Genomic DNA, 13,909 nt, shown 5'->3' with positions numbered 1-13,909 from the left:
AGATTAAGATTTCAGAGAATCTCCTTACAAAAGAAAGGCTTCCAAAAACTTTAAAGCTCTTGTGAGTTAGAACCACTGCTAGAGCTTTTCTATCTCATTTGTTAAATTAAGTTTGGAGGTATGAAACACCTTATGTTAAACACAAATGAAGTGATAAAGCCAACGTTCATGCATTTATTGGTGACTAAAACCTTTTTTTTTTCCACTGGTCCTAGGGCTTGAACTCAGGGCCTAGGCACTGTCCTTGAGCCTCTCTGTACTTAAGAAGTGCTCTACCACTTGAACCATAGCACCACTTCCAGTTTTTTCTGTTTATGTGATACTGAGGAATCGAACCCAAGGCTTCACATGTGCTAGGCAAGAACTCTACCACTAAGCCACATTCCCAGCCCCATGACTAAAGCCTTGTAAGAACCAAACAATAGATGAAGCAGGCTAAGGTTTTGAACAGCATACAAACACTACGGTAACTCATACCTATAATCCTAGCTACTCAGGAGACTGAGATCTGAGGCTTGCAGTTCACAGCCAGCCTGGGTAAAATAGTCCATGAAACTATGTCTCCAAATAAGTGGCAATAAAATTATAATAGGGGTCTCAGAAGGTGGCTTAGTGGTAGAGTGCTTGTCTTGCATGCATGAGGCCCTGGGTTCGATTCCTCAGCACAACATAAACAGAAAAAGCCGGAAGTGGCTCTGTGGCTCAAGCTCTAACCTTGAGCTGAAGAGCTCAGGACAGCACCCAGACTCAGAGTTCAAGCCCCATGATGGACCCAAAAAAATTATAATAGAGTGTATGACTCAGGTGGTAGAATGCCAGCTTTAGCAAGAAAGTTGAGGTAGTCCATGAGGCCCTGAGTTCAAGTCCTAGTATCCTCCCCCAACTTCTCACAATTTAGAAGTCAGTACATAATAATTTAAAGCCTAAATATTCTAGAACATAGGAACTTACATGACAAAGCTTTATGTGTATATTTTCCTAAATCTGTAAGCCCAGGAATAATTGTTCATTTTACTGCAGTTATTCAGTTTGCAATTTCAAAACATGTAGATCAAAATTACTAAAATACTACTGTTTTGCATATTTTTCCAGTTTCCTATGCAGCATTCCTTGTCATAAATACACATATATTCACAGTTCACAGTAATGGATGTTGTATCTGGAATGCTACATTTCCCAAACAAGGTTAAACACCAATATCAACCAAAAATGTCTTACATTGGTTGCACTGCATTTGCAAAAAGAATTAGGAAAGAGCCCTGGTTGACAGAGTTAAGTTCCTTGGCTATAAAAAATATATTTTTTGTTGTTTTTTTTCAATTGGTCACAATTAATTAAGTAACTAATATTAACTGCAAATTAGCTTTAATTTGTTTAATATGACGTACAAACCAAATCCAGGCAATATTTTCTTAGCAATTAATATTTTTCTCAGTAGCCATAGCATTTTTCTTTTAAAATCTAGAAAGTAAGACCAAAACTTTGGAAGAGGACTGGGATTTTGAAATGCCCATGGGGAAAAAAGGACAGGGGAGTATAAATTAGAATCTGGTATGCTATGTACTACTTACCTTCAAAAGTCAAATAAAACTTTCCTCTGTCAAACCAAACGAGGGAAGGCTGTTCATTCTCTGTATGGCCAGGAGTTGAAGCGGGATGGGAAAGGTTAAGGAGAGGGAGAGAGAAGGACACAATGTGAGTTACAGAGCAGGTCATTAATCTGACTGTAGGGGAGGGGAGGAGGCACGGCATGACATTAGCGTGCAGGGAAAAGGGAAGGCAGCAATCTAAGTTTATTTTTAATTTTTATTTCTTTTTAGTTAAGGAAACAGAAAGCAAAAGCAAAGCTATGGAGCCTAAAAGGATGGACACGCTTGTAGGTAGCTCAATGCTCAGTGCTTGTGCGCATGGAGCGGGTATCTTCCTGGCCATGCAGGGGTATCAGCCAAATGGGACTAATTTGGGCAAACTGTCATTCATCAATGGCTGTATCCATTTTTATCTTCAGTGTCAATCCCTTCTGTGTTTCCAAAAAAAATAGGATAAACTCAGAGTTATGACTTTTATGAAACATAAGCTTTTTCTCCATGACACCAACATTACATATCCATTTAGAGTTCATGGAAGATGTCATTAGTCTTCCGTCCCCATCTGCTGGAATCACCGTAGGCTTCCAGACACAAAACACCCTCGCCTCAGTACCAAAGAGAACACACGCTTACCAATGGTGCTTGAGTATGTTTTCAATTAAAAAGCAGTTACCAGACATGTAATTCTGAGCAGTTCAATGATTCCCTCTATTAAAAATTCACAAAGCGATGGCATCTCACCTGTTTTGAACCTTTTCACTAAGAAACTGTCATGCAGCCTGCTGCTTTTTAATATGCCCACTCAAAAAAAAAAAACAACCCACTATTTCAGTGGATGGGTTTCCACGATGAACAGTGAATGTACAGCGTGCATCTGATCGGTGCTGCACACTCATGAGGCGAGGAGCATGTCCATGAAATTTCTAGCATTCGGATGGAGAATGGCTTGGATTTAAAAAAGATCTAGATAGAGGGGCTAGAGATCACTAGGCTAGCACCATACCTGCAGGCGTGTCACAGCGCCTTTCAAACGAGGGCAGTTTGTCATAAAAAACATCATCTTCTGACACTACGAACCAAAGAAACATAAACGAATGGAAAACAAAAAAAGCACAAATACAAATCCCAAATGAAACTGAGCAGCACACTTTACTGATTGAAACACAAGAATGATTTTTATGGCAAAAGGAAACTCAACTTTGAGAAGTTGGGTAATGATAAGAAGATAGAAAGTGATGTGTGTATTGGATGATGATTCTATAGGAGGAAAGTTAAAACATTTTTTTTAAAAGTCAAAGTGTAGCATCTGTGAATTTAACAGACATCCCTGCAGAGAAGGAGGCATGTCGCACATTCTCAAAGAGCTGTGAAAGGCACCATCATTAATAATTGACGTGCACATGTGTTTTTACCCTGAGCACAGTCATCAAGAGGCCAGACATGCCCATCAACAAGAAGCACCTGGCAGAGCCCTTATAGCTCAGCAGGATATTCCAGCATACATACTCCAGCCCCAGGAAAAAAGAAGCTAGCTTTCAAAGTGACCTTAGGAAAATACCAGTATAGATCTAAGTGCCTACCCAACTACCCAGCTTCATCAGTATCCAAATGAAATGTGCCTTGCATCTGCCTTTGATATTGATGGCCTGCTTATTTCAAACAGTATCATTATAATTCCACCACTGGCCATGGTATTTAGTGATGGCAAAATGTCTTTGTAAATTTATCACAACATTATCAAAGATGCTCTAGACCTCCATTGCTTCAGGTCTTTACACAGTCTCCTTTCTCATCAACTAACAAACACAGTAATTGTGTTGTTTACAGATTTTTGATCTGTATGATTAAATAATATGACAGGTCTTGGAATATTATTACCAACAGCAGAAAGTTGAATATAGTATGCACAAAGGGCTGTAATGAGGAACTCTATGTGATTGTAGAGAAGTAAAAGATATGAATGAGGGTAGCAAAACAGTCCATCAACAGAAATGTTTTTGGGAAATATTCTATTGGCTTGCTGCCTAGAGTTTGGGAATAAGGCAGGGAAAGATTTTTCTTTGGTCAATTCTTACTATTCTAGGATATTACCTGACAATCTGTTTCTATTACATTTGTGATTTCCTAAATGGGTAGAATACGTTAATGCAATTCCTACAATATTGATGGGATTATTAGAGACAAGCCCTTCCAAACAATAGCCTCCTTTGTTGTTATGTAGCATATCTAGAAATAATACAATATACATATTTAGGAAGCATTCATAGTTTAGAATTGCTGCACATTTTAGAGGAAATAGTTTATGTTTTAGATGCTATTGCCACATTACTGAATGCAAATCACTTTTCTTCAAAGTTCTGAACCAAAGGAAGCATCAAAATCCATCTGATTCTTCCTTTGACACAAAAAGATGATTTCTTGTTATTTATTATAGAGTCCTGTAATGATAAAGATGCAATTTAAATTACATCGTTGCTAGTAAGGAGCATAACTAACAAATTAATAGGGAAGAAAAATTTTCCTTCTTGTAATCTTTTGGCAATGGGGTTCTAAGAAAGATTTTGCAAATTATCTTAAAATGACCATTACCCATTAAAATAAGAATAAACATAAATATTTAAAATTAGAGATAAATCTCCATTATCATTCTCTCCAGTTTTCTAAGTAGAAGTTTGTTCATTATTATAGAATAAATTTAAATATTTTCCTATTCATAATATTAATAGAATTTTCCCCAAATCTGGTGAGGTTTTTCTAGTACAAAAGAGAGTTTTCTATATTTCAGTGATTCTAAGTTGTCTGAAATTGGGACAGATCAGATATTTCATAACAAAAAATTACATCTTGGTTTATGTGGTAAATTTTTTTCCTGTTTCTTAGTCAAATAAGATATGGGTATTTTTAAACTGAGAATGTCTACAGTTCAGTAAGGTAAGAAGAGCTCTTTGTTATTTGAGATCAACAATACACAGAAAACTGTTTTCTCACAAAGACATCAGCTTTATGACTTTAAAAAAGATTGTACCCAAAATTGTTCATTTTATTAGATGGCTTATTGTATATTTGTTTAGACATGTTCTTAAAAGTCTAGTTCTTAAATCACTTTAAATTGGGCTCAATGGCTCCCACATATTAGCTCCAAGTAAGGTTCAAATGAATGTTATAGGAATGTCAAAACTGTGGTGGTGGAGGGAGAGGTGTGGGGATCTATTGACTTCAGGAAACTTGCAGCTGAAATTTCCAACCTCTCCCAAGCCATGTGACTACAGAAAGTGAACACTGCAAGTCAGTCATGATAAGGCCCTTTGGTTGTGGAAGAGTCAGAACACACCCAACAGAAAAAGGGAATGGCAGCACACAGGATTGCTGCTGGTCAGTCATTCAGCAGTGTATTTACTTTAGAGAGAAATGGCTGTCAGGTGACCAGCAGCAAGAGGAAACAAAGAATGGGGAGTGTGTGTGTATAGGGGGTGAGAAATGGAAACCAAACGGACAGATGAAACTAAATAAAAATAACAGACCAAACAGACTAATCAGTATCCTCCTCAGCAATGAGACCAGGAGACCAGCCTCTTATGTCAACGTGTATTTTAAACCCCTCTATGGCTCATCTTGGCTGGACATGCACTAGACTATAGAAACACTATGTCCAATGTATGGACACAGTTCAAACTTTTTATGTGTACTATTGTCCCTTTGATCGCAGTGAGGTGAAAAAATATGCTAGATGGTCCATCTGAGATTGCTTGGGGTGATTTTCTGAGTGACAGCTCACTTTGTTCTCTAAGAAGGAAAATCAAATGGTATGGTGTGGAGGGGAATGAATGCTTGAGAAAAGGCAACAATAAAACAGGAATGGGAGAAGGGCTAGAACCTTCAAGGATACTGAGGAGGCAGGGGTTAAAGACAACAAGATGAGGCTATAAGAAAGAAAGAACAAAAAACAAAACTGAGCAGTTTAAAAAATGGTGATAAATGTGCTGATCTGCATTGAAGGACAGGAAGCTCCAAACTTTCCAATCTTATACAGACAAGGAGCAGCTGTCCTATATAAATAATATTAAATATTCTCCTGTTAATAAACCACATGAAATTAGTTTAGGTGTTTATTATTTCCATCGCATTTAGAAGGAGGCCTTTGGGATGCTCTGATTACTGGAAAGAGTATGTGATTCAGGTGAAATTCCTTTGGGGCACACCTTTACTTAAGTCTTTGGGAAGATAGGCAGTTCTTTCCCAGAAGAACTTCAGACTTTGATCAAGCTACTTGAACCCTGGGCAACTCGGCAGTGTGCTTTTCCATAGGAGCACCAGGAATTTGTTTAGCTTTGGTTAGTGATTCTCCTGAGCAAAGCACGATGGGGAAGCTGTTTAAAATATGGAAGAACTAGAGGGCAGTTTGGACAATAAAGGAAGACAATAGGGAAGGAAGGTCATGTGGAAAAATAGGATGGGAATGATCCAGGTCAGAGACAACATGCAGTACAAAGGAGAAAGGTAGCAGGAGCAGACAGCAGGAGGGAAAAGAGAGAGACCGGCCTTGGGAGGCGGGGAGCTGCTCTAGGCAAATAAAACATTTGAACGGGGCTGATCATCTAGTTGAACAGCCACTTTCTGCACAGCAGGAAGAAAGAGGCACAAAGACTTTGACTGAAAATGTCACCAAATGATGTATATTTTCTGGGAAAATCAACCACATATCGCTGAAAACTATAGACAGAAAACTTTGCTCATGTCTCCCAATGTCAATGTTGATAACATTTGTGGACTTCAGGACAACTGAAGATGAGGAGGAAATAGTGAGTGCTTCAAGAAAAGAAAATTTCTAACTTTCATGACATGATACACAGTTGCAATTTCAACACGTCCTCTGAAAGGAGATTGTTTTTAATTCTCAGAACATTTTTTAATTTAATTATTTAAATTTCCTGGGTGATTCCTTCTTTACTTGGGTGAGTACTTTGGTATAGGATAACATAAGAAAACCCTTGCAAAACGTGGATGTACCGATTCTTTATTTCTGCAAGTGGAGGGCGTTGCCTCCTTTAATGAGAAGGTGCTTGTCAAATAAGAGTCATGTGACAGAGCCAACACACAACAAAACCCTTTCCACCAGAAACACCAGGGCCTTGGGGGAGTTCCAATCATAAACCACAAACAGATGAAAAGAGAGGAGAGAATCTTTACCAACTGTGGGAGTGGTGGCTGCACTCAGGGAATTGGTTGACGATATTGAAGAAGTGCTTTCAGCCCGGGCTAAGGGTGCTATCGGAGGAGGGCTGGAAGAATGTATGGGTGGGCTAAAGGGTCTGGACTGTAGGGAGAAGAAAAGAGATGAAAAGTTAGACACACAGGCTGTGGCATTTGGGTTCCATGTCTACTGTTTCCCAGCCCCACAGATGGCAACTGAGGTCCTAAAGATGTGCCAATGACACTATTTTACACTGCTCTGGATTCTATCAGGGCAGACGTTTGTGGAACAGAGTTGGAGGAACCAAAATCTATGGTATGCTAAACTCAGTAATCTGGAGTCTCTCTCACATACTCTTGGGGAGCAGGGGGTTAACACAGTGTATCTATCTAAAGATACTTAAATACAAAACATTAGACTCGGATAACTTCATCAGTTTACCACATTCATGTACCAGGGAAATTGACACATTAATTTCAGTAAAATCTGCCTCTGCCACAAGTTTCTTAGTTGTTCGCATAGGATGTTTCCTCAGCCCTAGAACAAAGTGTGATAATACCGGTTGCAAACGCATCAGGCCACCATGCTCCTCTTTCTATTCCCATAGCATTTGCAATCTCTTAAAGTTTTCTAAACCTCAGACATATATTGTGAAAAGAAAACACGTCTCTTTCAATGGAATATTATCATCTTCATTTGCAACCACCTCCTGTACCAGAGCTGAGGCCCAAGCATCTGATGCCTATCATTTTAGACTTTATCTTGAGAAAGCAGGTAGAGCTTTGAGGAAATGTAGCCATCCTGCAGCAACTGTCTTTCAGAAGCCACCTGTCATGGTGGCTCATATACATGCACTAATGCTCTAGCATGAAGTCGAGAATGTCCTGTGGTTAGGTACTTTGGGGTCTCTCATTCTTACCACCTGTGTCTGAGCAAGCCAGGGCAGAGTGGAGGAACATACCACATCTCCGACTCCAGGCTTTCCTGGAGGTAGTTTTGGCCGGGATGGAGGTCGAGGAGGAGGTGGAGGTGGAGTGGTACTGCTGCAGGGAACCAAGGGAGTGGCTGGTCGAGCAGGAGATGATGTACCTGGAAAGCAGACTGGTATTAAAAACAACTGGACACACAAAGGGCCTAAGCACAATCACGACTAGTACAGGGCAAGTCCCACCTATGTTTTTGGCAGTTACTAAACTAAACACAGCAGCACACAGTTTTTCTTTGAATAAAGAAAAAAAAAACTTTGGATTATGGTGGATGGCAGAAGCTGAAGCTTATCACCTTTGGTTGTCATGTGACACCCAGGGAAAGGTAAATCCTTTTATCATTCTATCTTTCACAGAAGGTAGTGAATGTTTAGGACTTTAGAGTGGGTGGTGGATAGTTTTTGTTTGAATCACATACACACTAAACTTAGGATAACTTCTCTTGCATTTTGTTTATATGTACAGTTTATTTCTGAGATGAAAATGAGGTTTAGAATTTAGAACTTGAAGGATGAATGTGTGATTTTTTTCTATATAAAATTTGGTTTCAATTTTCCCTTTTTATTTATTTAGAAACATGAGGTATTAAATTAGGGCCTAATACATTCTAGGTGATATGCCACATTTTTTTTTTTTCTTGGTCATAGGGCTTTAACTATGGGCTTGGATGCTGTCCCTCAGCTCTTCAGCTCAGGGCAAGCCCTCTACCACTTGAGCCACAGTGCCACTTCTAGTTTTCTGATGGTTAACTGGAGATAAGAGACTCATGGATTTTCCTGCCCAGGCGGGCTTTGAACCACAATCCTTAGATCTCAGCCTCCTGAGTAGCTAGGATTACAGGCGTGAGCCATCAGTGCCCAGCTCCTTTAGCTTGTTTTAAGATAGGATCTCACTAAATTTTCCTGGGATTGTTTTGAACTCATGTCTTCTTGCTTTTAGTTCCCTAGTTAGCTGATTGTAGGAGTGTATCACTATGCCTGGCTAGATCTTTTCTTTTCTTTCTTTCTTTCTTTCTTTCTTCCTTCCTTCTTTCCTTCCTTCCTTTTTTCTTTTCTTTCTCTCTTTCCTTCCTTTCTTCTTTTTTTTTGCCCCCCCCCTAGTTAGCTGATTGTAGGAGTGTACCACTATGCCTAGCTAGATTCTTTCTTTCTTTCTTTCTTTCTTTCCCTTTCTTTCTTTCTTTCTTTCTTTCTTTCTCTCTCCCTCTCTCTTTCTTTTTTTCTTTCTCCCTCTCCCTTCTTTCCTTCCTTCCTTCCTTTCTCTCTCTTTCCTTCTTTCTTTCTTCCTTCCTTCCTTTCTTTCTTTCTTTCGCTCTCTCTCTCTTTCTCACTCATTTCTTCCTTTCTTTCTTCTTTTTTAATTTTGGTGGTGGTACTGTGATTTTAACTCAGGGTCTTATAATTGCAATTCAGCCATTCTTATGAATGAGTCATACCTCCAGATAGATTTTCTTTTTAAAATATGGATAAGAGAATTATACTTTCAATTTATATTAAAGTATGAATAGTAACATTGTTAATGTCCCTAATAATAGATGGAATTTGTAAAGAACAAAATCTAAGAAAGTACATTAGATGTTGCATGAGTACTTTTGTATTGAATTTTAATAAAAGAAATACACCTAACTTAGAGGATTTAATTTCTAAATGAGTCTGTTTAGGAATCTGTCAAAGCAGAGTTTGCCTCTGATAGGTATCTCATATAAATTTATATATATATACATATATATATATATGTATATATATATATATATTTCCAGCCCTGCTTTATTTTGGAAACAGAATTGGTGGTCTGGGCAGGCCTTAAACCAAGACTTTCCAGATCTCAGCCTCTGAGTAGCTGGGATTGTAGGTGTGGTGTACAGGTACCTGGCTGCCTATGATAATTTTTGTGGCAAAATGTGGAAGTGCCTCTTGGATTTCCTTTTTTTGGCTGTCCATGACAAGCATATGAAACACAGATGACACACAGAGGCTGGCATGCACACCAGTTAGCATACCAGTAGGGTGTCTCCACTCTGGGACATGTCTATATCAGTCATACATCCAGGATGCATGGGAAAACTACTTGGCTAAAAACCTTAGGGAAATGAAACCAAACAGTTCTGACTCCAGAGTTTTGTCGCTTTGGTTAGAAACAAGAGGTTATCAAATGCTTCTGAAAGAATTATAAGAAATTCACCTCTAGGAAAATATTCAGCCTCTTTCCTTCATATCCTCCCCCCTACCTGTTGCTTCCTTTATGAAACTGATCATTGGAGTCCTAGATTAGCATTTTAGGCTGTAGTCTTTCATATTCTCAAAGTGCTTTGCAGTTGACTAGAAAAACCCAACTGAGATCTCTTCTTATGTTAGGAGATCCTCAGGACAAAGCTTCTTTCCCTTGCTTAAATATTTTGAAATCCTGAGAGTCTCTCCTCTGCCCTTATCACATTAGTGTGTCATTCTACATATCGCCATCATCTCCTCTTGACCTCCATCTCCTTCATCATGGCATCTGCATGTTCATACTTCTGCTGCTCTCTTACATTTTATTTTCTTGGATTACTTTCTACACCAGGCATTTTACATAAGTGACCTGACTCTCATGGTGAGTTTGGAAATAGGTGTTGTTAGTCTGTCAGTGGATCCTCATAGAGAGCTACGAATACTGAGATAACAGTGTATAACCTTCTACCGTATGAAATAGTTGTCACAATCAAAACTGAAGATGCTCATGGATGTGTGTGCTGAACGGTTTGGTGCTAGAGGAATAAGAGGCCTTAGATGAGGGTGATGGTAAAGATGTGTTTGATACAGAGACGTCTAAAAGGTAAAGAAGAAAAATGAATTGCTAATTCAAAAGTAGGTTTTCTTTTCTTTCCTTATGGATACCCTCCATCTACTCTTCACTGAAAGAGTGGGGTCAATTCGTTGTACAGTTAGGAAGATGCAAAGCAAGAGGACTAAGCAGGAAGCAAAAGGATGTTTTTGTCAAACTCTTCCTGACAGAACCCAGAGACTCAGCAGGGGATAAACTCAACCTGAGGGGCCTTTTACAACCCAACCAAGGATTCATAGGTTTCGTAAGGCTGCTTAATTGTTGCCCATTTTTAAAGGCATGGAAGGAATATTTTTGTATGTATCTATCCATACTCTGATTTCCAGTGATACTTTAATTTTCCCCTCAAGCAGGATGCATTTCTAACCATAGTACAGAGAAATAAGCTGTACAGTTTCACTGTTTCAGGTTTAATGCTAATGATCACACATGCTTTGCATTTTGAGTTAAGCAAGTTGGCAACCATTCTCAACTTGATATTTTAGCATAGTTGATTTGGTAACTCTTAAAAAAAATCACATAGCTTCAAAATTTTTTTTTGACAGTCTTAGGCTTGAACTCATGTCCTAGGTACTATCCCCAGGCTTCTTTTGCTCAAGGCTAGCCCTCTACCACTTGAGCCATACTGCCACTTCTGGCTTTTTCTGTTTATGTGGTACTGAGGACTTGAACCCAGGCCTTCATGCATGCGAGGGAAACACTTTACCACTCAGCCACATTCCCAGCCCTAGGTTCAATTTTTATTGTTTTCCTTGGTGTCCATTTGGTTGCAATAGGGTAGGAGCAGTGGTGGCAATTCTGGGGAGAAGGCAGAGATACAGGCCATACCATGCAAATCCTGGCTCTGCTCATCATTGGCTTTGTGACACAAATAGAATGCTACAGAAGATGAGGGAAGTATGGACTGTCTCTTGGCACCGATTTGACTAAAAGGTAAACTTCTTAAGTTCTCAGAGCCTCAGTTTTCTTATCTACAAAATGAAGCCAATATGCCAACAATACATTTGGGAAACTCAAGTAAATTAAAATATATTTTCCTTGAGATTTTCAGGCAACTAACAAACCTTTAAAACAATGTTTTGTGGAACACAATTACACTATTTTCTTAAAAGTATATATATATATGGCATTGGTTATATACTATGTTTCTGGGTTTTTTCTTTTTCTTTTTGCTGGTCCTGGTGCTCAAACTCAGGGCCTGAGCACTGTCCCTGGGCTTTTTTGCTCACGGCTAGTTTTCTACTACTTGAGCCACAGCTTCACTTCCAGATTTTTGGTGGCCAATTGGACATAAGAGTCTCATGGACTTTCCTGCCCAGGCTGGCTTCAAACTGTGATCCTCTGATCTCATCTTTCTGAAAAGCCAGAATTACAGATGTGAGGCACCAATGGCCAGCTATATTTCTGTCTTTTTTTGGCAACCAAGACTTCAAAATCCCTAAAACAGAGCTCTTGAAAAGAGCTGTGATGATTAGAATGTTCCAGGAAAGGACTACCCATTGTGATAAGTAGACATGTGTGGCCATCAAGCACTTGATGGCACTTAAAATTAATTTTAACTTACAATTAAAATAGTTCTTAGGCATAGTGATGCCTGAATTAGACATCGCTGCTCTAAGATTTATATTTAGGGAATATATTTGATTAATTCAACCCCAGTGTGTTAGTGTGTGTGTGTGTGTGTGTGTGTGTGTGTGTATGTGTGTGTGTTTCTGGGGTGAGAGACAAATATACATACACACACACACACATATATATATATGTATATATATATATAGAGAGAGAGAGAGAGAGAGAGAGAGAGAGAGAGAATGAACATATTTTAAACATTGCATTATTTTCCCAAGTTGGAAAATGCTGCCTGAAATTCTCTTAACTAACTCTTCTTTCTGCTCAGTTTCCAATCCTGCCACAGGCTAGTAAAACTCCTTTTCCTTCCTGTTCTTGGGCATTTAGTACCCATGAGAGAAGTGACAGCCTTTGCCAAGCCATTCCAATAAAGGAATACCAATAAAGCCAGACGAGGAATTTATAATTTTTTGCCATAGGTAAACTCAAGGTCTTGGAGCAAATTTTCAATTTCCAACTGTTTTCAGAATCAGGTAATTTTCTGATTCACAAAGCTGCGGGTGTTTCTACCCTTGATCAGTCACAGGCCCTACGCCAGGAACATACTTTACTCAGTTAAGTACAGTTACCCAATTAACTAAGTGTAGGGAAAGTTAGTCACATCATTCAACCACCTATTTGTTAAATGGAAACTCCTTTGTACAGGATATAATAAAAATACACAATGGGAAACATTGTTTGTCTTTAAAACATTAGGCTGAATCCTATTGTTAAGTACTTAAATTTTTGTTTCTGCCAGTTTGCAAATAAACCAAGACTTAATTATGGAGATGTTGGTGAAGAGTTCTTTTTATTTATGGTCTTCATTGGCCAAGTTCAACCTCCATTGAGAAGTCTGATCATTCAATGCCAGCAAAGTACAGTGTTTGGTAGCTTAGTTATTAAAAACCAATAGTCTTTACTGGCAGTATTTTAAACTAATTTCAAATAAAGGTTGTGAAGCTAAACATGAAAATAACAATCCAATTCTTAAAGATTCCAAAAAGAATACCAGAGCTACTCTCTTTCTCATTAGATTAGAGGTTGATTTAAATAAGCATATATCTCTTAGAGCTTGGTCAAAGATGATGGAGAAAATACCCATTGCCCTGTTTTCTCCATCCTGACAGAAGATGCTGACTTTGAATACAGCACAATAGCTCACTACTGTAGACATTCTTTGAAATGTCTTTACAGAAGACCAAGAGCCTGGCCCAGGAAAGAGCCAAACCCCTCTCTTAAGCTACAACAGCTTTGGGTTTGCTGTTCAATGGCTTGCATAGAAACTGTTTACTGTCTCTACAGGGAAGAACAGAGCTGTATCCCTCCCAAATTAAAACAGTGTCACAGGCATAGATGTGGGCATTTTGACAATCAAGAATTAGAGAAACATAAAGCAGCACATTCTGCTGATCTTGAAGATGACATCATGCAGTTTAGGGTATTCAAATTAAATTGGGACATTTTGCAACCTTACAGAAGTACCATAGTAGTTAACATAGTTAACATAGTAGTTAAAAGTACAGACTCGAGATCAGACAGACCTGAGTGTCTGAACTCCAAGTCTATCACCTCCAGCTGCGTGAATATGAGCAGATTACTTGATATTGCTGAGCCTTGACTTTCACATCTGTAAAATGGGGAAAATAACAGTAATGTACCATGTAGAGTTCTTGTGAGAGTATAAAAAATAATGTGCATAAAGCACTCAACAT

At 38.7% G+C, this 13,909-nt stretch overlaps 1 protein-coding gene across 1 annotated transcript in view; it reads right to left on the bottom strand.

Moving 5' to 3' along the window:
* The window catches only part of Sgip1 (SH3-domain GRB2-like (endophilin) interacting protein 1), a 180,683-nt gene that overhangs the window by 34,787 nt on the left and 131,987 nt on the right, over window positions 1-13,909 (bottom strand). Inside the window, exons 17-19 of the mRNA XM_013020653.1 lie at window positions 7,742-7,869; window positions 6,777-6,903; window positions 1,572-1,631 (exon numbers count right to left, since the gene is read on the bottom strand). Of these exons, the coding sequence (XP_012876107.1) occupies window positions 1,572-1,631; window positions 6,777-6,903; window positions 7,742-7,869 (315 nt within the window). The remainder of the gene's footprint in view (window positions 1-1,571; window positions 1,632-6,776; window positions 6,904-7,741; window positions 7,870-13,909) is intronic.

Source organism: Dipodomys ordii, unplaced genomic scaffold (genome assembly GCF_000151885.1).
Source record: "Dipodomys ordii isolate 6190 unplaced genomic scaffold, Dord_2.0 Scaffold51, whole genome shotgun sequence".
Taxonomy (NCBI): Eukaryota; Metazoa; Chordata; class Mammalia; order Rodentia; family Heteromyidae; genus Dipodomys; species Dipodomys ordii.
The sequence above is the reverse complement of the archived record's forward strand: the minus strand, read 5'-3'. Positions and strand labels throughout refer to the sequence as shown.